Source organism: Brachyistius frenatus, unplaced genomic scaffold (genome assembly GCF_029030835.1).
Source record: "Brachyistius frenatus isolate BFR_SWC_R1_liver_20210118 unplaced genomic scaffold, ASM2903083v1 Contig_200, whole genome shotgun sequence".
NCBI lineage: Eukaryota > Metazoa > Chordata > Actinopteri > Embiotocidae > Brachyistius > Brachyistius frenatus.
This window is the reverse complement of record NW_027210799.1, coordinates 532,533-558,162: the sequence shown is the minus strand read 5'-3', so window position 1 is coordinate 558,162 and position 25,630 is coordinate 532,533. Positions and strand designations below refer to the sequence as shown.

The window sequence follows — 25,630 nt, the reverse complement described above, 5'->3', positions numbered from 1 at the left end:
TTGTTTTGTTTTTTAATTTCTATATATAGAAATACACAGAAATACACAGAAATATACAGAAAATGTTGAGAGAGAAGTATCGAAGTTGTTTAAAACCGCCTTTGACTGAGTTGTGCTGAGTAATTTATAGTAAAGTAATTAGCCCAGTTTTTGGGGTTTTTCTTTTTTTTTTGCTCCTCTCCAGTATTGAGCGACTGGAAAAACACTCATTCAGTACAAAAAGTTCAGAAGCTGTTCCTGTTGCACACAAATGGAGCACAATGATGTACATCAGGATCAAGCTGTAACCCTCATCAGTAACTAAGTTATGTCACTAAATGATTATCAGCACCTGAGGTACACATGTTTTTGTCACCACTGGTGCTTTTATTAATTCACTTTTAAATAATATACAATATGTGGCTGCAAATTGTCCACATCGTGCTGAAAAAAATTATTTCAGTTGGTTTGCTTGAGTCTTACAGGACTGAAGTTATATATATATATTTTGGTATATAGTAAGAAACGCAGCAGCAAAATGAAAACGGTGGCGAATTAAATGAATCGTAGCCAAACAACCAGCACCGACCATAAAACAACAGAAGAGCCTCTGCTATAATAACTATCTCTTTAACATCTCTCGATGTGTTAGATCACTGTTGACGCTGCAAATCAATACGTAGAACTGCTTTATGGCAATATTGGATTTTTTTAAATAATGAGTTTTGCAGCAACAGGATTATTATCAGTCAGATATCCAATTTGTTGGATTTGAAAAAACAAATATTCCCATCTTCTTCTTTTTTAAATGAAAGACTGATGTTCCAGATAATGTATGAGGATTTTATATGATATAGTTTATATTTTATTGATATTTAAAGGAAACGATTTCATGCATTTCATCTACAGTCCATGCTTACTTGAGAAAGAGGGAATAAAATCAATAAAAAGGAAAAAGAACATGAATCAATGTTTTCAAATGTCTTTTGTATATAGAAACACGCTGCTGTAATCAGCTTGACTTCATATGTGTATAAGCATATGATTCTCTCAATATAAATATTGATTGCTGGGATTCATGGTGATTTTGCTTTCTGGAGCAAAACTTGTAGATTCGTTTTAGCTTCAAATCAATAGCACAGCTTGCTCCGATTAAATAGTAACACACATGTTATCAATAATGCACCCTGCTTACCTAAAACATGTGGGGACTCATCGCATTGCTGCAACGCTCCTCTTTCTCTCATCATGTTTTCTCTTTTAGTGTAAAAGGAGTTTGTACTTTCATAGTGGGATGAGGAGGAGGAGGAGGAGGAGGAGGAGGGCGACTCTGAGAACTTGCAGCTGTTTACAAAATTATAGGCGCTGGGAGGAATGTATTTGCTGCAATTATCATTTGTTCACTTGCAAAGCGATGAAAGAGCCATAATATTTTTCACAGTTAGCTGTGTGTCAGAGTTATTAGGTTTACTTGAGGATGCCGAGCATTTAGGGGCATATTGTTGGAGACTGCAACACTTGCAGGAAATGGATTTTCCAGCAGTAATATTCTCCAGCCGGCGACGCGCTAAGCCGCCCCGTCTTTTGGTTCACGGTCGGTCACGGTCCCGTCTTCTTTCCTAAAATTAAGCGGCGAGGCGACGTCACCGGCAACCTGATGTGTGCTTGCTGTGACGGATGCAACGAGTCAGCCCGGGAAAAAAATATGACCCCGTTTAATGCCTCATCATTATGCTTAAAGAGGCTGTATGCTTCCCCCGATTGAATATATAATTTAAACCGCGAGATCTGTAAGTGGGAGGAAGGTGACGTGCAATTTGTTGTGTTAGTTCCGTTACTGCAGCACCGTGGAGCTGAAAGGAAACAAAAGCTTATGAGGCTTAAAAACAACAGACTCTGAACTGAGAGAAAATCCACATCCACACCAGATGATCTCTATCTCCTGGTGTAAACACTTTGCTCCGACTCTCTGTGGCTCTTCAGCCTCAAAGCCACAGTTCATTTTAAGTCCAATGTGCTTTAGTAAAAAGCTTCACAATCGAAACACGCTTACAATCTGCAGTCTGAATGGTGGAAACACACAAAACAAAAAAACTGAGCGTTTATTGTGTTCGCAGTGTGTCGAGTTTTTGCTTTTAGCATCATCAGTAGGAAATTTATCATCACTTCACCTGGTTGGTGACGTTTTTACGACATAAGAGTATCAACGAGGAGGAAAAACACTTTCCGAAATGCGACTTCAGATAATGGAGCGCAGCCTCGGGGGCCGAATGCATCAGAGGCCCCTGAAACAGACTCGGAAAGAGCCGGGTACCAAACTTTGATAGTTTTATGGCACCGACCGAACTGTTTCGATACCAAGTATGAAAACTGCCTCGTCATTCAGTCATAATTTTTGATACCTAGGCGACGTCAACACCCTAACTTTACAGCATTAAATCTCATCCGCATCTGTGAACAAACTTCTACTTGGACGTGAACAAAATAACTTGGTTTCAACTTATTTCAGACTCATTTCTTGGCCACGTTCTCAGATTGAGCGTCTAACGCAGGGGCGGGCAAACTTTTTGGCTCAAGGGCCACATTGACTTTTAAAATTTGACAGACGGGTCGGGCCAGCACCAGATGCATACATATCAATCATAAACATAAAAAAGGCATCACAGTGTTCATACTTCCATTCACTTTTAGTGGGAGCAGTGTTGTTGATCAGCTTCTCTGTCAGAGCATCGAAGTCTGCTGTTAGTTTTGTTGTGTTCTCAGAACAGATCTGAGGTGTTCATCACTCAGCTGGGATCTGTGAGGTGCTTCGTTGGTGTTCATCACACTAAAAGTCTGTTCACACACAGTAGAGACAAACAACACCAGCATCTTCTGGGACATCTTCTGGATGTTTGGAAATTTGGCTGCTTTAATGAAGCATGAAACTCATCCAGTTTAAGAGAGTTGAACTTCTCCTTGAAGACGGTGACCCCTTCAGGGGTTCCACGGACACAAACTCCTCCATTATCTCAAAATTGTCGTTAATCCCTCTAATAAACATTAAAAGCTGAGCGGTGTCCTTTATGTCATTACTTTCGTCCAGTGCCAAGAAATATCATGGAAATGACTCCGCTTTTTTGTTTCGCCTGCTCGCCAAGTCTTCGTCACCGTCCTGCGTGATGAGCTCATGTTTTCTACCGTGTTCTTCTCTCAGGACACCAGACACCTGCTGTCTCTACCAGCACTCTTTGACAAACTCCCCTTCGGAGAAAGGCTTGATCCTGCAAACGATCTGCCGACCTCCGAGCGGTCGCCGTCCGTTCCCGCGTTGACTGGTTGTTCGCGCAATGAGCATGCTCGGTGGAAAAGTGACGACCGATGTTGTATTCCTTTAAAACTGAAACGGTTTCTTGGTAAATAAGACACACGGCCTTCAACCGGACTTCAGTGAAAAAGTATTTAGTCGTCCGTTCCTTATTAAACACTCGGCGCTCGCTGTCGACTTTTCTTTTCTTTGGCCCGTTCATTGTCGCAGATGTGTTCAGAGCAGCAGCAGAGTAACAACAGAGAGCAGCCCGGCCTCCGCAAAATCAAGTCAATGCATCACTGCGTCTAGTGCACCACCTGGTGGACCGCCAGGTATTACAGGACAAGGTCAAATGAATGCAGTCATAATTATGATATGATTTGATTTGGGCAATTCTGTACCAATCTTCGGCGGGCCGGATTAAAAAGACCAACGGGCCGGATGTGGCCCGCGGGCCGTAGTTTGCCCACCCCTGGTCTAATGACAGCATGTGAAGCGTTTAGGGAACATCAGTAAATCGCAGCGTTGAGCAATAATTTGCATTTTAGGTCTACAAGGGACATCGATTAATCGTCGCAACAGAAAACAATCTGGGTCTGTTTTTTTTCTGCATTATGTTGTGTAAAAAAGACGTTTTCATATCGGACAACCTATACATAGATACTGATATATCTGCGATAGGACAATATCAGCTGATAAAATCTGACAAATGTGGTTTAGTTTGGCAGAACATTATATTTAAATAGAGACTCTTTACTTTACTAACAGAAATAGAAGAAACCATCTAAATATACTAAAGAGATCCATGTCAGAGTTCATGTAATCAATCAATTACACACAAAAAAAACATGTTAAAATGACATTTAAAGACCTTCCTGAAAAATGAGGTAGCTGTTGTGCCACTAATGTTACATTATGTGCGACATTTTCTCATGAATTATTGGTCACGGTGTCGGTTTAATGATGTAAACAACATAAAGAAGATTATAATATATTTTTTTGAAGGTATTGTAAAGGTGTTGCTTCACCTCCGTGGCTATTTTTTTAGGTTGTGGTTTGCGGTGATGTTGCCTCAGATTACGGTGAGCTTTCCTGTCAGTTTGTCACGCCGTATATATATCCACCTTCCACGAAATGCAGAGGCTGCATAGCTCTAACAAACCCCACAGCATCTGTCTCCCAGCCTGTCTCTTTGTCCCTCTGTGGTTGTACCTGCCTGCCTGTCTGTCTGTCTGTCTGTCTGTCGGCCCGTGTTTCATCCGTCTGTCTATTTCGGTCTGCTTATCCATTTGTCGGTTTTTCTCTGCCCGCCTCGCTGTCTGCCTGTCTTTTGTCTTCTGTCTGTCAGTGATGTGAGCCCACTGGTGTATTATTATCATTATTATTATCATTTGTGCCACACAAACACACCCAGTGTGTTAGTATCTCCGGCTTGCAGACAGCTTGCAAACAGAGCTCAGTAAGTGAATTAAGCTGGTCTGGACTGTACTGGAGCTGACACAGGCCGGCTTAGCAAGTACATATAATCACAAACACACAACTTTATACTCACACACAGAGCAGATAAAGAATTGCAGAGTTGACGGATGAACTCCCGCACACACACACACACACACACACACACACACACACACACACACACACACACACACACACACACACTCACTCAGAAACAAAACGTCTTCGACCTCCTTGTTAAAATAACACTCCTGCTTCCACCACTAATGGTGATGCCTCTCTGCTTTTGTCGTCCAGCGCCTGAAGGAGCTGAAGCAGAGAGAGTTTTACCGAGCGCTGGCCTGCAGGAGGCAGAGGAGGCGCAGGGAGGAGAGGAGAGAGGAGCGAGCGCTGAGGAGACTCCATCAGCATGAGGAGAGGAGGACGGGAGCGTGGTGAGTGACGGCCGACACTTCCTCTTGTTGTTTTAACTTGTAGACCGTATATAAAAGTAGACGTTATTTCAGAGTCTGAAAAATGAGGCCGATGTAGAAGTGTCTTCAGCTGCAATACCAGCTAGTGCCACTAGAGGTCGGCTCCAAAAAGCCTCCGGCTCCATAGACTCCCATTCAACTTCTCTCATCAAATCCAAAGTGAATAAAATGTGTCCATCAGTTATCTCGGTGTTGTTAGCTAAAGTCACTCCTTCTTATTAGTTTTCTGGAGGTCCATCTGAAAATAATCCCTCATTCATTAGAAAAGAAGATTCAAGAAGACCTGTTTTTGGGGGCGTGTCTGTTTGAGTCAGTTTACAGCTATCAGTGGGTGGGACGTAGTATCGTCAGGTTTCCCATCAGATCAGTCAGATCCACTGCTGGCTCCTCCCCCCAGCTTGTCCAAATATGGTCACTTCCTGCTCCAAACCGAACTAGCAAGATGGCGCCGGCCAAAATCTGAATTCGAGGCTTCATAATGCTCACAAACCGACGGGTGACGTCACTGCTGGCTGCCACTTCGTTTTCTCCCATTTATTATATGTGTGGTGAAATAAGCAGCCACTCTAGAAGAAGTTTATGTTGCGTGACTTATATTTTGTGCAACTTGACATAAAATTAAATCATTTTAACTGTTGAAATGTTGATGGGATTGAAGGACTGTTTGCAATGTGAGCGGTCACTCCTAAAGGATCAAACCCAAAGATGCTCATCACCTGACTACAGCTCTATGGAACATTATAACATCATTCAGCTCATTATTTTGGTTTTATGACCTGCAAAGGTTTTGTTTATTCGCTCTGCTTTCATCAGTGTCATTTCCATTTGGTTTTAGCACCAAAAAAAGTCGGAGAAAAACAGTACGTTTCCTTCTCAGAACCAAACAGGAGACAAAGTTAGAGACAACAAACCTCCGTACAACGCTCATAACAGGAAGCTGAAACTAAAGCAGCTAAATGGAATTCAGCCATCAATACGTGTTTTACTTACAGCCAAGGATGGATTATTTAAAGGGTTCATGAGGCATTGGCCCCGAGCCCAGAGGGTCAAGGGGACCCTGGGTCAGAGCCTCAGTTTGAAGTTATTGGCAATTTGCTTTGATGGAAAGGCAATCAAACAATTGCAAAAAGGCAAAACAACCATAAACAAACACAAAAGGACCAGAAACAGATGCAAAATGATCACAAAAAGTGTTAAAACAACTGCAAGGAGGCTTAAAGTCAATGTGATAAATGACTCCAAATTACCACAAAACATACTGAACAACCAGAAAATGTCCGCAACGAAACAACCACAAAAAAGATGTAAACAACCACAAAAACATACAAAACAACTGCAAGATGTAAAAAAAAATTATAAATTACCCAGAATTACCTCAAAACATACAAAGCAACTACAAAAGATGCAAATGATCAAATAATGGTGCAAAGAGATGTGAAACAACTATAAAAACAAGCAGAAGGCCCACAACAGTAATGTCAAATTTGTGAGAAATGAATCCAAAACATACAAAGAACCAGAATTACCACAAAATAGTGTAAAAAGAAATGTGAAACACCCCAAATAAAAACAAATTTTAAAAAAAAAAGTAAAACGACTGCAAAACATGCAAAAATTTGTGTAAAGTGACTCAAAAATGATTGAAAACAACCCAGAAAAGACAAAAAGATATGAAACAACCATAAAAAGAAGACAAAGTACCACAAAATGACCACAAAAAGATGCTTTTAACTAAGGGGGGGCTCCCGCTCATATGTAGAAGGAGGGGCCTTTTACACGTCTGCGCCGAGGCCCCCAGTGTTTCATAATCCGCCCATGTGAGATGTTCCTACTTTACAGCTGTGTGTCGAAATTGCTGAAAAAAAATTAAAAAAAATCGACATTTCTGTGTGTGTATGTGCTGGTGGGAAGCGCCGACATCTGGGACTTTCAAGTGGGCTGCCAAACAGCTCACGTGATTTGTGTTTATAAAAAAAAAAACCATTTCCTGCAAGACAAACGATAAACAAACCGAGAGGTCCAGAAACAGACGTCGCGGATTTTGGCCACAAACATGTTATGAGGAGGGGTCATCTGGCGAGCTACCAAAAAAAGAAACAGAGAAATTGGTTTCTCAAAATACATGTACGATATCACATGAATGCACAATTGGGATCTCAAAGCTGCGAGTCGCAACCTGAGGACGCCCACACGAAGACAACGTAGCTCTCCGCCAGAAAAATAGTCCCCGAAGACACGATCAAACGCCCGAGACTTTTGAAATCCGTGCATGAAAAGTTATCTACGACTTAAAAAAAAAAAAAAAAAAAAACACTTCATGAACTGACATGTTTATTTCACAGAGCTCCGCGTGAGTAAAAATAAAACGGGAAAAGGGAGATCACTAACTAGCTCCTTGGTTACAATAAGCGTTGGCACGGCAACCGATAAAAGCATCTCGCGCCGTGCTTTTGCGGGGATCTGTTTGCCGCTCGACGGCGAAGCGCCGGAGACCGATCGCGCTGTGGGGGCCGAACCCGCCCGCTCGCACTGCAAGCGGCGTATCAGTATCGGCTGTCATTGCCATTTTCAGATTTGCAACAATGCAGTTTGGCTCCTGGCAACAAAAGGCAGCGAGAGGAGAAGCGTGGCCAAATTGATTTTAAGCTGGATTTCAGCTCTGCTCTCCTCCTTGTCCTCCTCGAACGCTCGTCTTCTTGTTTCCTCTTCACTTGTTTACTCTTTCTAAAAACAATTTGTATCCTCTCGTTTGTTCCCCCAGATTTTCATTTGTTTCTTTTCATTTCGTCCTTTTCTCCTCTTCGACTTTCTCTCTTAATTCGTCTGCTCCTCTTGTCTGTTTTTTTTTCTCCTCTTCTCTCCAATTTAATGTTTTGTTTCGTCCTCGTCTTTCCTCTCGTCCTCTCGCCTTGGTTTCATGTGTCTTCTCTGTCATTTTCTTCTTTTTATCCTTTCTTGTTAATTCCTTTTTATCTTTCCTTTCCTTTCCTTTCCTTTCCTTTCCTTTCCTTTCCTCCTTTCCTTTCCTTTCCTTTCCTTTCCTTTCGTCCTTTCGTCCTTTCCTTTCGTCCTTTCCACCTCTCCCGTCTCCTCTCTTGTATGTTTTCTTTCATTTCTAATCGCTCTTCTATCACTTCTCTCTTCCCATCTCATTTCCTCTTCTTTCTTTCCTTTCGTCCTCTTGGTGTTTTAACTTTTTGTCATCTTTCTCCTTCCCTGTCCTCATCAGCGCTCCGGGTTCTGGTCCCATGTTCCGGTCCACCACCGTGGCGGTCGACCCGGCAGATGAGTCCAGGCCGGACTTTGTGCAGAACTGGGCCGGCATCCATCCGAGCAGCGCCACACTGGGAGCAAGTAAGATCTCTTATCCACTTAAAAGGCGTGTACTCGGCGGCTTAAATAGTTTATGAGTGTGTGTTTGGTTTTGGTGATGAGGGTATCAGTCTGGATATTGAGGGATTAAACGGAGTGTGGTCTGCTGCAGAGACGCGGAAATATCCTTATCGAGAGCAGACTAACGGGAAAAGAAATGGTCTGAAGATGCAAAACACACACACACACACACGAGGAGATGTGGTTTGGGGAAGATGTGGTACATAACACGACAACAGGAAATGGTTCTGGGCAATTATCCACTGAATGAAATATGGCTGTAGGGACTCCGTGACAGTAGCATCTGTAACAAGCAGAATTTCAGACCAAAAACAATAGTTTCCAATGAAGCTGCAGCGATCAGCGGAGTTGCTTTTTAGAGTTCGACGAACTTGAATGCACAGATTCCCGCTGTTTGACCAACTGCAAACCGTCCTGACAGCGCTGACCTTCGTGTGAATGGAAAGCCGGAGACTGGAGAATAAAACAAACTATCATCACCAGTTGTGTCACGCCGACATTTATCATCGCATTTCCACGCTCTGCCGGGGTCTCGGGGGGCCCGGGGGGGGGGGGGGTGTAGGAATTTCAATGTGGGCCCATTCGCACTTGAACCATTTCACAGAGCCAAATAACAATTAAACAATGTTAATATAACGATTCAATGATAACGATAGTTCGAGACCACCTTGTGTATAACCCTTGAGATTTTTAGCATCTTTGCGTATATCTTTAATAAAATTGCGTATATCTTTAATAAAATAAATAGACTATAATTCACGTGCCCTTTTTCGAACCCTCCTCATCACGGCGCATACGACGGGTATCTTTTGCGTAACTCTGCTGCCAATGGCTGTAAAAAAAGAAGAAGAAAATAGCAGTTTGAGAGGAGGAGAGTGGCACCGAGGGCACGCAATTACGTTTCCGATGCAGGTGGTGTGTTTTGGGATTCAGGCGTAAAACGGTTACATTTACATAGCGCTTTCATCCAGGCTTTAAAATTGGCCTCTTTTTCCTCTCACATTCACACATCGATGGCGGCGAGCTGCCGTGCAAGTCGGCAGTACGACCGTCGGAAACAATGCGGGGTTCATTATCTCGCCCGAGATCACGCTGACATGTGGACAGGAGGAACTGTGGGAACCAAACCCTGTGATTAATGCCACTTTTATGACGATACCAATTTTTTTTTTATCTCTACTTTATTTAGTGATGTATTACCTTTCCGATAGACACACCTCTCGGCGTAACGCAGTGCAGCTCAACAGCCCGACATCCTCCAAAATGATGAATCAACACCTCTCGAAATCTGAGCGTTAAAACCTTTGTGGAGGTTGGATTTTTTTTTCTTTGTGGGATTTTACAGATTTAAATGAAGTGTACATACATATGAAAGTGTACATAGAAGCTCGTCTGTGAAAACAGTTCTAAGAATGAGTTTTGGGGTAATACTTTCCAGTTAAATACGTCATTTCATCTGAATGTATTTCTGATACCAGCTCCCTTTAGTCTGTCACAAGTGGAATTTAGAGCGCAAAATAAATGCATCTCTTTTGAGAAATAAAGAAAGCCTAACATGGAGCGTCCCTGCCGTTTCAAAGAAACAATCAATTGTCACCCCGTCTTTTATGAAAATATCTCAGTTGCAAGTTTTCCTTTTTCATTTTAAAGTTGAAACTGACGGAAAACTTCGACAACTCCATTTAAATTCAACCTTCTTCCGAGCGCTAAATGCATTTTTCACATTTAGGAAAGGAAGAGTCATAATTCATTTGAAGGCTTCCCCTCCTAAAGCTCAAACATTTAAACAAAGAGGGTTTTTCTAGAGTGAGGAGAAGCCACATTATGGATTACTTTTAAAGGGTACAAGTCATTTTACTAAAACCTTCACTCAATAAATAATAGTCTGAATCATTCACCACACTGATGTTGTGCTCCTCTGTGGTTTTACAAAGATGGATATTACATGTTGAAATAAACCCTTTAATCTTGTTGTTGGTTTTTTTCCACTCTTTTCCTCTCATTCAGCTCTGTGCTTGTGTTTTTCTTAAGTCCATCCTACGCCCATAAATCATATTCAGATGTGTTAAAAGCAACAAAAGAGTAATGGTGAAGAGCCAGAGCGCTGAATGAATGCATAAGGAGCTTAGTTCATGGGATGTCTTAAAAATGAGTGCTATTCTTCTACATGTATCCCGTCCTACTCCGTTCTTTATAGTCAGGTTAGGCAGATAATCCTGTTATGTTTCGCATGTAAATGTAACCAGTGTCAGCTGCTTTAATCCCTTTCTGCTCTCCCCTCCATCTAGAGCCTCAAACCCCGATGATCCAGCCCTTCCTTCCCCTGGACCCGGCGCTGGAAACCCGACTCCTGGGCAACGCTCAGTGGGCGTACGGCCAAATGGACGCCAGCAACACCTCGACTGCTGCGGCGGGATCCTGCATCCTCAACGAAACCCATCTGGACTACAATCACCTGACGGCCGGCGACATGATGAGCACTGATAACACGAGTATCAACAACGCCACCAAAACCAGACACTTTAACAAGATCCCTTGGGCTCATAATTATTTAAGCAACCCCATTACTCCCAATAACATCACGACGACTGCCGCGGACGGCACGGCTAATGGCTCCATTTTCAACAAAACCTTGGTGACCAGCATCAGCAAGAACGCCGCCGCCGCCTTCGCCAACACGACCAACGTCAGTGTGAACAGGAGCAGAGCAGTTTGCGGCGCCTCCGTCCCCGGCCGAGTCCGTCCCGTGTCCTTCTCGCTGCCCAAAAGGACCTGCGTCCTCCTGCACCAATCAGCGGCCGTCTTCATCCAAGCCGGGCAGGGCTCCGGTTTGTCAGCGAAGCACGAGGAAAGAGCCAAAAGTCTGGGGGAGAAAGTCGCCGATCAGCAGCTCAAATCTCCGGCATCTGCAGACGTGGATGTTGTGGCGGTAGATCGTTTGGATACTGGAAATCAGTGCGGTGCGGACGGTAGACCTGCAACCCGGCACTCTGAGGCTGCAGCCATCATGTCTACCGAGAAGGGACCGGCGGGACTCTCTGGGACCAGCGCCCAGGTTTCTTTATGTAATCGCAATGCGATCGGAGCTGAGGACTCTGTTATCGGTGGGAACGGAGCCCAAATCTCCTTATGTAATGACAATGGGACTGGAGCCCAAGTCGGCAATGAAAGTGGGACTGGAGCTCATTTTTATTTAAACAGCGGGCTACTGGGACAGATTTCTGACAGTGTAAGCACAGCTGCGGCAGAGGATTCGGTACGCAGAGGCAACGAGGTTGATGTGGGCGATCAGACGCCCCAGGAAGAGAAGGATCTGCTTTGCCCTGCAACAAATCAGCCTGGAAAATCAATTGCTGGTGTTTTAAGTGACACCAAAGACTCTTCAGCTCAAACGCAGCCCAAAGAATCAAACTCCTCGCCGTCAAACGGGGCGAAAGACTCGACCTCGGCGCACCCCGCTCGTCCCAAAGAACCGTTTTGTCGCGTCCTAAGCCGAGACGGTAGCAGGGTCCTTCTCTGGCCGACGGAGATGGTCAGCTACACCAAGACGTCGCCCTCCGTCTCCTACAGCGTCAACCCGCTGCTGTACGACTTCAGAGCGCACAACAGGGCCAAGCAAGGGGGTGAGGAAAAGAAAGGAGGGCTGGAGGAAGGGAGGGAGAGAATAAAGCCATCTGTGATCAAACAAGCCAACTGCCAACAGAGGCAGGAAGATTCGGAGGGAGGAAGGGAGGAGAGGATAGATGAAAGGGAAGAGGAGGATGAAGGAGGACGGGCAGGAAATCCTATGGAACCTGTTGCCCGTTGCGGCGGCAGCGACGCAGTTCCGGATCACTCCGGCTGCCACGATGAAAGCGCTTTAAAATCCGATCCTGTTTCCGCAGAATGCCACCGTGCACCGGCGCTCGGCCTTCAGAAAGCAGGGAGGAGGAGGAGGAGGAAGAGGAGAGGAGGGGTGAGGAGGAGAATGAGGAAGAGGGGGAGGAGGAAAAGAGGAGAAGATACGGATAGAAAAGACTCCGAAAGGGGACGAAGAACAATAAGCGCTCTTTGTGGGAATCAGATGTATGAAGGGAGGTTGAAAAGAGAGGGCGCCGCAAAAGAGGAGAGGCGAGAAAAAGAGCTATTAAGTAATCTTGCGGCAAATCGGCCGGTAGGAGGGAGAGAAAAGAGGACGAAGGGAGAGGAGAGGAGGATAAGAGGAGATCAGACGGAGCGAGAGAGGGCAGGTACAAATGACAAGAAGAGAGGAGAGCTATTAAGTAATCTTCCAGTGAATCGGTGTAATCGGTGTAACCAGCTGTGTCTGCAGGTGAAAAGGGAGGCCAGCCAGCATCAATCCCAGCAATCAGCCTCCGGGTGGGGCCGGGGGCTCAGAAAGCTCCTCTGCAGGGGTGCAGCATGTAACTCGGTGATTAGCCCCGTCCCCGGGTCTGTCATAGAGATGCCACGCTGTCCCGCAATTACAGCCGACCCCGCTCAGAATTACAGAGAGACGGGAGTGATGCACAAAAATACACAAGCGGTGAGGCGGGAAGGACAGGGAGATGAGGAGCAAAGGAATCCAAGGAAGATAAGAGGCGTTCAGGGCGCCGGGGAAAACGTGTGCAACCCGGCGATTAGCGGCGTCGCTTTTCCCCGTCGAGACGCAGCAGGAGAGGCGGAAATTTGCCTCGTTCCGAAAGCTCACAGGGAAACAGCGTGCGATCCGGCGATTAGCCTCGTGCCGCCTCCCGCCGGAGAAGCAGCGCGCAGTCAAAGACAAACAATACCCGCGGGACGCGGCGATCCCGTTTCGGGCGCGACCCCGCGCTGCTCGGCACAAACGGACCGGAGAACGGGATCGGCTCGCGTGAGCCTCGCCGGCGACGTGCTTTCGAAGGAAGCGATGTCGACGGGAGCGGCGGCGGCGGCGGCGGGCGGCAAGAGGAAGTGGAGTCCTCCCGAGGACGCGGCCGCGCCGAGGAAGAAACGGAAAAGGGGAAGGAGGCAGACGAGGAGAGCCGCCGCTGTTTTGAGACACGGAGGAGCCGGTGCCGGTTCGACCTCCGACCTCAGCGTGGACGAGGCCCGTCGTAGTCAGGATCACGCAGAGGCTCTCCGACTCCGCGGCAACGGGACACTATCGGACGACAAAACCGCCGACTGCCTCTCAGTTTGCAGGACGACGGGAACGTTCAGCCGCAACGCGACGGGCACGCCCGGTGACTGCTGCTGCGACGGCGCCGCCGATCGCTGCAGACAGATTGCCGTCGGCTCCTCTTCAGGCGAGGAAGAGCTGCGGTCGTGGACAGAGAAAGCTCTCGGTGTCCGTCGCACCTCCGACGCACCGGACGAGGGTCGCGGGGTCGACAAACCCGACGACTCGGCCGTCCGCAACCGACGCGACAAAGACAGTCAGCCAAACGCAGATTCACCGGGTGACGGCGGCGGACGGGGGGCGGAGCTTCACGCCGCTCACCGGAGCGACGAGCCGGACGTACTTCCTAAAGACTCGTTCACCTGTAGCGCCGACGACACGCACGCCGACCGCCGAAGCAACGACGCGCTTAATCACGACCGGATAAAAACCAAACCGCACACAAACAACCTCTCCGATCCCGCGATTGATTACAAAACCTGCGAAGGTGTTCGTCGAAGCGTCGGCGAGGACGTCGACGGCGGTCGGCGCGGTCGTCTCGACGCTGATCGTGTCGCTGATTGCAATCACTGTGCTAATGCTGTTGTCGAATGCGAAGGGGAGGACGTTGCTCAGAGGGACAAGAGAAAGGAGGAGGAGGAGGAGAAACAGATGGAGAGGAAAAGGGTGAAGGAAAAGCAGGAGGAGTGGGAGATGGAGTGGGTGAGGAGGAAGGAGCGGGAGAAGGCGGAGAAGGAAAGGGAGAGGAGGAAGGAGGTGGATTTTGAACATTTCTACCCGGAGAAGAGGCCTCGTTTTGCCCGTCGCCTCCCTCCGCCGTGCATCGCCCTCCACGCTCCTCTCCTCCTCCCGCCGCCGCCGTCGTCCTCCTCCTCCTCCTCCTCTTCCTCCTTCTCCTTCCACCACACCATCATCCAGCATCACCTCTCGCTTCTCCCGCCTCCGTCGCACCTTCCCGTCCCCTCCTACCCTCACCTCCTTCCCTCCTTCTCCCCACATCTCTCTCATCTCGCTCTCAATCCACCTCCTCCTCCTCTTCCTCCCTCTTTCTATGCCTCCTCCCCCATCCCTCTCCTGGACGGCCCCGGTCCGTTTCCCTTAGCAGCAGCGTTTCACCCGGTGCAGAGTCACCACCCGTCTCTGTACCCTCCTCCACATGCAGCGGTTTTACCCTTACAGGTGTTGTTCTGAAAACGTTCACGTAGGAAAAAAAAAAAAAAAAAAAAAAAGGTACATTTCCCCCGTTTTCCACAGAAAAAGTTATCAGCCGGGCGAAAGCAGATTTGAGTGTGTCATCGCCTGCATGCTCGTAGAGAGGATTAAACTCGAGGGAGGACGATTTCAGGAACGCTTAAGCAGAAAAACAGAACCGATCTTTCTTTAAAGCCAAACCTCGGGCAACCTCGTCGCTCCGTCCAAACACACTCCAGCACTGATTCACACGTCGAGGGAGGGGGGGGGTAAATAAAGATGGCTAATTATCTTCATCAGCCGCAATCCTGCTCAAAATGAGCCTCAGGTGTGCAGCCAGCGGGATCGCGGTGGGGACACACAGCTGGGCTCGTTTCTCGAAATCAGTCAACGCTCCTGTTTTGCATTTTGAAACCGATGATTTTGCTCGCGAGGCATGTTGGACATTTTTATGACTTTAAAAAGGACAAATTCCCCCACATTACACTCTCAGACATCTTCGGTCTGCGATACGACTAAACGAGCTTCGACCTCAGTCGTTTCCTTCGTTTCTCTGAGCCGCTCGTTGCTCATAAATAGCCGACGACCTGCACGACTTTTTAGGTTGTCCACAGGCAGGAAGTCTCTTTGCTGCGTCCAAATATGGTCGTATTTACCGCCTGCAGCCCTCTTGTGGTGTTCACGACGGTCTGAACTCTAATTTTTCCGATAATCCTCGAGTTCACGAGTTGTGACGTCGTTTGCTGACGTTTACGGAAAGGTCAGAGGTCACGGAAGTTAATGTTTGGTTGCATGTTCAGCTAATATATTGTAATTTTAGTCGTGTGGAGTTTGTCTTCATAACTTAGATAACAGCCTACATGTGAGGAAAATGCTGACCTTCCCAACGGCGTCATCTTTTCCCTCGGTGCCTTTTGCATATCCTGCTTTACGTTATCACCCCCGTTAGCTTGCTAAATTGTTAGCCTCTGTGGCTTCTAGACGCTGTCCACGTTGCCTAGCAACAGTGGGTATTTTTTTTTTCCAACTTGTAACCACGAGCTCACAACTTCCATTTGAACGCAGCAACTTCGGCAAGTCTTTATTCCCCCGAAGGGACGGTTTTCTAACGTGTTAAAAACACAATCGAGGGGTTTCCTGCTTCACGTTGATACTAAAATAAATACGTCATCTTTTAACAAATATGAAACAAAATTTCTCTGGTTAACTTTCTGTAAAAAAAACCTTCATATTTAATCACTTCATACCTAATAAAACAATTATACTTCCATGTCATGAGATATAATTGAGGACTTCTCATCCTCGCTCAACGAGATCTGGAGCGAAACCCTCCTGAACAGTTGAATTAAACATCACATTAAAGGGGAACTCCACCGATTTTACACATCAAAGTTTGTTTACAGATCTCGGGGAGTTGCCCTCCGGTCACTTGTTTGGGGCTGAAAACTACAACTTTGAAATGGATAAAAATTAAAAAAATTAAAATGGGAGCGTGTGGAGTTACCCGACCGTCGTAGCCCGTCGCTCGTCTCCGATTCAGACCCGAGGCCAAATCAGCCACTACAAGCGTGACCTACCCAAATGTCTTATTGCAGCAATCTGCAGTCAAAGTGCATTGTGGGTAACGTAGGTGCCAGAGGGAGGGGGGAAAAAAGCATGGAATAATAATTCAAAAAATAAAGAGAGATGATATCTCCGGTTCTGCTGCAGCAGTTGTTAAAAAAAACTGTCCATTGTGAGCCTGACGGTGTTAAATATGCTAAATCGGTGAAAGCACTGAAAAGGCGAGCGTAGTAATGGAGCGACGACACGTCCAGAGCGTGCGGAGATAATGTGAACACCAGCCAGTCGGACTAATAGGACATTTTCTGGTTCCGACATGACGTGAATGCAGCATCGACGACTGGAGGCTCAGTACGGAGGCAGCAGTTAGCTGAATGCTAACGAAATGATCTCAGCACAGTATGAAAAACCCAATTTCCTTTAGGATGTGGACGTTAAACAGGAGAATAACGACGCAAGGTTTCCTCAAGCGCAAAGACAAATCTTTGTATCTTCGGTATCTGAAAATGTACATGAAGCAGATGAACGGTTGATGGTTTCCATCCAGAGGGGTGCTGTGGGGAACTGTAGGTCAGTTTATACTTCCTAAATCTGAAACGAAAGATTTCACAAACAAGCCGATCGGTTGATCAAACTCCAGGTTTAGCAGAATTACCGTCCTAATTATTATCAACACAACAAGAAAGTGTTTAAAATCAAGCACACTTAAAGACGTCGAGCTCGTTTGAAGACGATTATTCGATGATTAACTGAATAAAAGAAATCGACAACAAGTCGACAGCGTTGTTCCTGAAGTTATTTTCCAGCTTCCTCGTTTCGCTTTCAGTTCGAGACAGAAAAACCACGTTGATTTGTCGTTTGTTTTGTTTCCGTCCACTGCTCCCTATCAGTTATTGGTGCAGGCCTGCTGATGCCGCCGGAAGATGTGTAAACCTGTGTCTCCTCCGCGGCCGTGCGACTGCCGAACATCAGAGCGAAATGTCCAGTTCAGAAATGAGCCTTTTTTTTTTCTCTCTCTTTTGATTTTGATGAACCGACTTCCTAGCGCGCGACCTTTTCACCCGACGCTTCCAGACTGTCGCTGTTCTGCCTTTATCACGCCGAGGCGACTGCGATAAAAACATCCCCAAAGTGGTGGATAACTTTACATTTAGCGGTGACACCCGGTCAAACACACGCACACGCACACGCACACACACACACACACACACACACACACACACGAGGCGTGTGATTCAGTGACATGCAGCAGGAGATGCGAGGGCTGCTTTGATTGTCAGGTAATCACACAACAAGCATTTTTTGTATTATTTTTTTTTTTTTATTAAAGGTCCCTCCTCCTCTATTGTCGTTCAGCGGCTGCTGGTTGCCGTCTGACAGGTGATTTTCCACTCTGTGGTCGGTGAGTTGAAGTCACATCCCTTCATTCAGACGCGAGGAAGTTCAAAGTGTTTCTCTGCGATCAGCCCCCTCAGGGGGGATTTTTTTTTCCCCCCCCTTTAAAGCCTTGAAGGTTTACAGCTAAAGCTACACAAGAATAAAAAAAATTAAAAAAAGAAGGTGGATGTAGACCCTTTATTTCCTTCTTCAAAATCTCTTTCATTGGCGAGTTCATTATCTCTGGAAATCCGTCACAATTAACCCCGCCGCGTCGCCGCCGACATGCGTGACACCTCCTCGACTTCGCCGGAGGTGTGAATGGAAAAAGGGGGAGCGAGGAGGGAAGAGCGTTGTTTTTCCTCGCAAGCTTCTTCCTCTCGTTTCCTCTGAAGTCGAACATCTGGCCAGCGACCGGCTTCTCGCCGCCGTCGGCTGCAACCACAAACAAAAGAAAAAAAACTAATAACGATACGCATTAAAACTCAACTGCAAAGGGGGCAGTTTTTTGTGGGCGGATCATGACGAGGCCTTTAAGATATATATATATATATATATATATGTATATATATATATATATATATAAATATAAATATATATCAAATCGGCCTTATTGATCCCAGAAACCTCCGACACACCCGGTTTGATTCATCACAGCTCCGGCTTGCATCTTTTGCCCACTCTGCTGTCCTTTTTCCGAGAAGTCATCCGTGAGCAGCTTCCTCACCAGACGGTCGCCGGCGCGTTGGGCACGTCGCCGTGGCGACACTACGCAGCCCAACGGTGACGCTAATGACCGGCGGCGTCATCCCCAAACTATCTCGCAACTTCTTCTTCTTCTTCACAGCACCGAGTGCAAGAAAACATCAGAACCGTATTGTTGTCCTTCGGGAGGAGGCTGGAGGGTGGAGGGGGGTGGAGACCGTATGTTCTCTATGAACGCAGGTTTTTATTTATTATTGTGATAAAAAAAAAAGCGTGTATATTAAAGAAGGAGGCGGAAAAAAAAAAAGCTGTTATTAGATGTATTTTTGTAGCGAACCCCTCAGTTGAATGAGGCACAGTTTTTGTATCATGTACTCCGATGCTATTTTAGCGAGTAAACGACTTGTCCTCTTGTTCAGCTGTTGTACATACTGGATGTACTTTAATCATCAGTTAATGGCTTTTTAAATAAAAAAAAATTTTTAAAAAAAGGGCCACACTTGAGTTTCCTTCAGAGAGCAGTTTTGTCAGAGAAATGTCTTGAGACCTGATAAACTAATATTTAGCTGATTTTTCTTTTTCCTTGTTTGTGTAATCTAATTTCAGCAAACTCATATGCACTGATATTATCCCTGCTAATATAATAGATCTAGTTAAAACCCGTTGAGAAAAACACATTGCTCTGAAAATGGAAATAAACCATTAGACTTGATATCACAGCGTCTTGTTGTCATTTTTTTTTAATTTATTTTTTTTTACTTGCTTTCATTAAAAGTCTGTCATCGATAACTTTTCATGATATTTCACCTGCTTGTGAAATAATAAAGGAAGAAAAGACAAAAAAGAGTCCATCGCTTATTCAGCGAATATTTTGACTGAAAAAGAGATTTAAACCACAAGAAGAAGAAAAAATTAAAAAAAAACACTGCTGTGAACTCGTACAACTCCCTCGGCTGATCAGATGTTTGCTTTGGGACCGAGACCTTGGGTGTGTGTGTGCATGTATGTATGTGTATGTGTGTGTGTGTGTGTGTGTGTGTGTGTGTGTGTGTGTGTGTGTGTGTGTGTGTGTGTGTGTGTGTGTGTGTGTGTATCCAGAAACCCAGAGACAGCTGGGACCATCATGTTCAATGACTAAAATAGCGTCAAAACTCAACATGTTCAACACCTGGGGCTGTGTGAGTGAGTGTGTTACATGTGTACAATATTTCCATCTGTGTGTGTGTGTGTGTGTGTGTGTGTGTGTGTGTGTGTGTGTGTGTGTGTGTGTGTGTGTGTGTGTGTGTGTGTGTGTGTGTGTGTGTGTGTGTGTGTGTGTGTGTGTACTGTATGGAAGTAACAAATGCTGTGAGTGTGACAACTCGAGTTCACTTAATTACCAAATCAACGGTTCGCAGGAATTTTGCTCGGGTGACCTTTAAAAACCAACTAAATAACCTTCTGACATTAGAACTCGTGAGACTGTCAGGGATTAGTTTCACAAAGTGTTCGTGTTTGTGTATTTGTGTGTGCGCGAGATCTCTCGGGCCCCCGAACTCGGCTTCTTCTGGGGGTCTCCGTGATTTGTTCTTTTTGAAAGGTTGCTGGATGTCTCATCTCAAGACGGCCGAGTGAGTCAACGGGCTCCTCGGCGCGCCGGCCGGCAGAACATCACGCTTCGCTTCCTTTCGCTTCGAACCACAGAAACTACTCAGCACACAAGTTTAAAGCAAACCTCAGTCGTGGCTTTCGTTCTGCACTTCACCGGGAGAGGAGAGACAAAGCTCCTCAGCATTAACCAGCCCATGCTCTCGACGGGCCTGACAAAGAAACAAGATACGCTGAAAGATGTATGATATTTACGTACAAAAATATATTCATAATAATTAATGTATCAGAAGCACTCAGACAGATTGCAGAAATATATCTTTAGGACATTGCTGTTGTCCTCTAAGAATATTTAACGAGGAAACAGCTGAAAAAACACCTTGTGCAAATACAGTTCTTAAATTAAAAATATAGCGATTCATTTGGGTTGCCTTGTGTACACACAGTCCTGGACAAACGCTCGATTCTTCCTAAAAATTTTAATTCCATTCTCCAAAGAGCTTCGAAAATGGCTTGGAAAAGATTCATGATACCTCTCGCTGAAGAATAAACGGACGGCGGTGAGTGTTGTCTATTTAAAGCTGCCTCAGACGACACGTGATGTATAACACGTTAGTGACAGGTCAAACTAGGCGGGCAAAAACAACAAAAACCTGACATGGTTTTGTATCCTCGTCAGTGCTTCTCCCTTGTGGCGTTCCTCAGGGCTCTATTCTCGGCCCAGTCCTATTTTCCTTTCACAGGCTCCTCCCATGAGGTTCATTCTTGAACAGATATGGCTCCTCCTTCTCCCGTTACACAGATGATACTCAAATTTACCTGCCATTGAAATGGACAGATTTTATCTCTCTAAAACTATTATTAGACTTTAAGGGTTTTCCATATTTAAAAAAAAAATTGAATTTGATATTTGGACACTAAAAAAACTCAAATCTAGGCTGATCATGAAGTGAGGTCAAATCTAGCTTTTGAGGCTGAGGCTTTTATCTAAAATCAAACCCTTTTCATTGATTATTGATTTTGAAGGTTTTAATATGTTTTTCATTTTTCTACACTTCACTACAGTAATGTCCTGTATGTTGCTGTTAGACCTCCCTCTCACGGTTTTAGTGTATTTAAGGCTGTCCCCTTCAATGCCATGTTAAAACACATCTTTGCCCCGGCTTTTCACTTCGTATGATCATTGCTTTTCTTTAATTGATTTACTTTTATGGTCCTAATGCTTTTATTATTTAGTAATAGTCTTATGGATTCTTTTATTTTGATTGCACAGCACTTTAGTTGAGTTGTTTTTATGTCGCCCGAGGTGATAAGAAAGAAAATAATTGCTGAGCATCGAGGTAAAAACGACAAAACTACTGGTCGACCGTGACAGAAGTTTAGATGGTGAAAAAAAATAAGAAAAGACTTCAACACAGATTCAAGCTACGAAACGTATGGTGCAATCAGACAACAATGTGTGACGGCGTCAAGCATGGCTTTTCTTAATGAAAGCCGGCTCGATGGAAGAAGACGCTGGAATCTCCACTTCTGAAGGGGCAATATGAAATAAAGCCCGACTGGAGTTTTGCTCAAAACGCATGTTGACAAGTCACAATGCTTCTGGGAGAGCGGCCTTTGGACAGATTAGACGAAATTAGAGCTTTTTGTCACGTCGGCTGTGTTCACGGGAGAAAACATGAAGCTTTCAAAAAGGAAAAAGGAACAGCATCCCCGCTGTGAATCTCAGAGGAGGCGCAGCTGTGGATACGGGTCGGCTCCAATAAACACAACTGCACAGACAAATCAAAAGACTCTCTTCTGGAGTGAAGACATGCTGCTCGGTGTCGGAGGTCATCGCTCCTCCGACGGGATAATGAGCCATGAATGGATGACGGGAAAACATCGGAGGAACATCGGCCCGCTATACGAGGTGAGGAAAGTGGAGCCGTTGGCTTCACTGCAGCGACTGCCTTTAAAAAAAAAAGTGCTATTAAAACATTCGCTTAAAGCCCGCCAATATTTGTTATTTATTGAACTCTTTGCTGAAAGTTTCTCCTGTAAAAACGTTTCTACCGGATTTTGTAACCTGGCTGCAGAGACTTGCTCCCATTCAGTCAAACGGAGCGTCAGTGCGATCGACCCGGCCGACGCTTAAAACAAAAACAAAAAAAGCCAAAAACGGAGACGAGTTTGAAGAGTCGCCCGAGGCTACGTGAACTGCTGCTAGCGCGACAGCGAGCGTGTGTCAGATGAAGGTTTGGAAAGCCGCCGTCTGGAGTGGCCGTCACAAAGATTTTAGTTTGACATATTGATGCCGATGGGATTATAACGCTGGGATGCAGCACCACGTAGTTTATTGGACATTTAATGCATTTATAAAATATCTTATTTTATTGTTTTGAAGTAAAAAAAAAACAAACAATAAAGCGAGTGGGACGACGTTACAAGGCTTCGGTGTCACGTCCCGAGTTAATAGCTTTTACAGCCTCTTCTCGTTAGGCACCTTTTTAATTACAGAATTCAATTGTGAGCATTTAATGCAGCTCTCTTCCTGTCGCATGATGTAATCTATCAACAGCTGAGGCTTTTAAAAAGCAGACATATCCAGAGCGGTTTTTTTTATATCCTTATAGGACCTTCACTTGCTTCCTTATAGGTTTATGTGTTTCCTTTAGAGAAAAGGATTTGGGGCAGATGATGACAGTGAGATGTCACTCGGAGGATAAATTCAGAGATTAAATTTACAGACACAAAGGTGCGTCTTGCTTTGCTGAGCAGCTCCAGGGAACATCCAACTTCATAATAGTTTCGTCTTGCACTTTAAGTTTATTGCCGTTTTTGGATGGAGATGTTTATTTTTTGTTTTTTTTGCCAGCAGGTTTATAGGAAATCACAGACAGGCCGGAAGGGTGGTAAATAAATCAAAATGACTGAAATACTGCACTTTAATCTGGTTTTTATACATCTTTTACGTTTTTCTGAGCAATAACTCGTTAATTTTCACAGCAGCCATGAATTATGGCCAAAATGACTTTCAGACATTATCTACGGAGTTTTTGAGAATTTCTTCAGCCAGTAAATGAGCATGTAATCCATCCTCTGTTGGCTGCAGAGATTTTCATGCTTAATTTCTCCAATTGTGAGGATTTAAAACTGAAAGAGACCAAGTTTCACAATGAGCACTTTTAATTATGATAGTCGAATGGATTTTACTTCTAATATTTAGCCTAGTAAATAAGTCCTTGCGAGACCCTCTCCCGTAATATAGTGTTAAAACCGTTGTGGCGTGACTGCATTAACTTCGGGGGCGGGGGGAAGCGGTGGATCGGTGGGACCCTCGAGGCATCGATCTGCGGTGCTCCGGCACACACTCGACGGTTGGTAATGACGAACGTTTCCTCTCGCAGGAAGTCAAGACTCGGAAAGCCCAAAACCACGGGTAAGCAGCAGAAAGCAATAACATTTGTTCTAACAATTTTTGATCACTCCTGGCTGCCGTGCAGAAATGGGTCACGGCTGCCAGAACCGCATCAAACATCTTGTAGTCGTCTGAGTCAGTGGAATCTCTGATGGGCCTTTTTCACCGCGCTGTCAACGCGGCACTCCCGTTTCAAAGCCGACGATGTTTTAGTGCTGAGGAACTAGAAAGTTTTCTTAGCCTTTCCACTTTTCTGCTCACTTATGATGACTGATTGCATCTCATTTCGCGCCCGGAGCTCCTTTTCTCACCGTTGCTCCCGTTTAGGTGAAACAAAAGGTTATTTTGGATTGAATAACTTTCCGCCGTCCAAAAAGTGATCCATTATCTGGTAATCGGCCTGACAACGGCGGCATCGTCTGTGAGCTTAAACAACTTTACGGACTCGTCCAGGGACACGATGTGTGCAGAGAATACAGCAACAGGGTGGAGGAGGCAGCCTTGAGCGCCTCCTCTGCTCAATAACCGAGCGTTTTCGTGCTTTGCTGACCACCGAATTTCTGAGTCTAAAACCCAGTTACACAAGGTCTGGCGAGGATTTAAATTCTGACTTTCAGGGGGTTGCGATTGATTTGACATCGAACCACTGTTCAAAAAAAGAGAAATCAACAGCAGGTTCTTGATTCAGCTGCGATCGACTGATAGCGTTTGACTGAGGAAGTGCCTGAAACAACCCAGGTGGATTTTCTACCAGTTAGAGGAAGTGTTTCCTTTAGAGAAAAGGACTTCGGGGAGAAAATGGAAGACAGAAAAGTATTTGGGATTCCTCTTGTAGTATTGACTACAGACTGTTTGTTAAAGTGGTCTGAAAAATGAGGCCGATGCAGAAGCGCTTTAAGCTGCAATACCACCGAGTGCCACTAGAGGTCAGCTCCAAAAAGCCTTCATAGACTCCCATTCATCTTCTCTAAAAATTAAAATTTGAATTGAATAATTTTGTTCTACAAGTTATCTTGGTGTTGTTACCTAAAGTCGCTCCTTCTTATTTGTTTTCTGGAGGTCCATCTGAAAATAATCCCATCATGAATTTGAAAATAAGCCTCCTTTTTGGGGGCGTGTCTGTTTGATTGACAGGCCTGTGATGCAGTCAGGTTACAGCTATCAGTGGGCGGGACGTAGTATCGTCGTGTTTCCGATCTGATTGAGTCAGATCCACCGCTGGCTCCTCCCCCCAGCTCGTCCAAATATGGTCACACTTCCTGCTCCACACACCAGCCCTTACAGAGTGTTGCATTAAGGGTTGCTGGTAGCCTTGAAGATTCAACCAGCCCTAAAAAGTTACCGAGAAGTTCAGGTTAACCTTCAGCAATTTTTGAGTGCTCAGGTAATGTGTTTTGCTGCCAGAAGTCAAAAATAAAAAAAATAAACAAAATTCCTCCATGTTGTGAAAACATGTCCAAAGCATCTCAAAGAAAACACAAACCGGCAACCGAATCATCTGTCAAACAACCGTGAATTACTGCTGTCACCGGGTGTCACGACGAGCAGCGGAAACAGACAAAAGAGAAAAATGTCTAAAAGGGCGTAAAACGCTGACCGCCTCTGAGGAGCAGACGCAGACAGCGTGCGATTATGTGACTGACAAACTAGACAACTGTGGCATTTATGTTTGGCTTTATTTCATGTTTCACTTTTCTAAGAGAAAAGGCTTCAAGGATGAGTACCCTCGCAGAGAAAAACTTCCCGAGAGAACTCGTCTCATGGACCTTTTAAAGATCAAATTTCTTTTCAAAAATCGCTTTTTTAAAAATGGGGTAATATGATATAATCTTATATTTGTGTCAACGCGGTACAAAGCCCTCCTTGATTTGACATTGAGCTAATGTCTAAAGAAAGAAAAGAATAGCAGGATTTTGGCTCGACCGAGGTGGTTCTTCACGAATCTACCCGTTTATTGATAAATCTGCAAACCGCAATATCCTCCAATACGTCCTTGATTTGATTTTTTTTTTTCACCAGCCGCACACTTGCTCCATTAATGAACAAAACACAGGAAGTAATGAAGCTCTGTTAAT

General features: G+C 45.2%; 1 protein-coding gene across 2 annotated transcripts in view; it reads left to right on the top strand.

The window, feature by feature from the left end:
* The window catches only part of LOC138632929 (G patch domain-containing protein 8-like), a 59,985-nt gene extending 40,705 nt beyond the window's left edge, over positions 1-19,280 (top strand). For both annotated transcript variants that reach the window (XM_069718835.1, XM_069718834.1), the window contains 3 exons: positions 5,024-5,160; positions 8,429-8,553; positions 10,881-19,280. In XM_069718835.1, the coding sequence (XP_069574936.1) occupies positions 5,024-5,160; positions 8,429-8,553; positions 10,881-14,923 (4,305 nt within the window). In that variant the 3' untranslated portion in view covers positions 14,924-19,280. The remainder of the gene's footprint in view (positions 1-5,023; positions 5,161-8,428; positions 8,554-10,880) is intronic.
* The last annotated feature ends 6,350 nt before the right edge of the window (positions 19,281-25,630 follow it).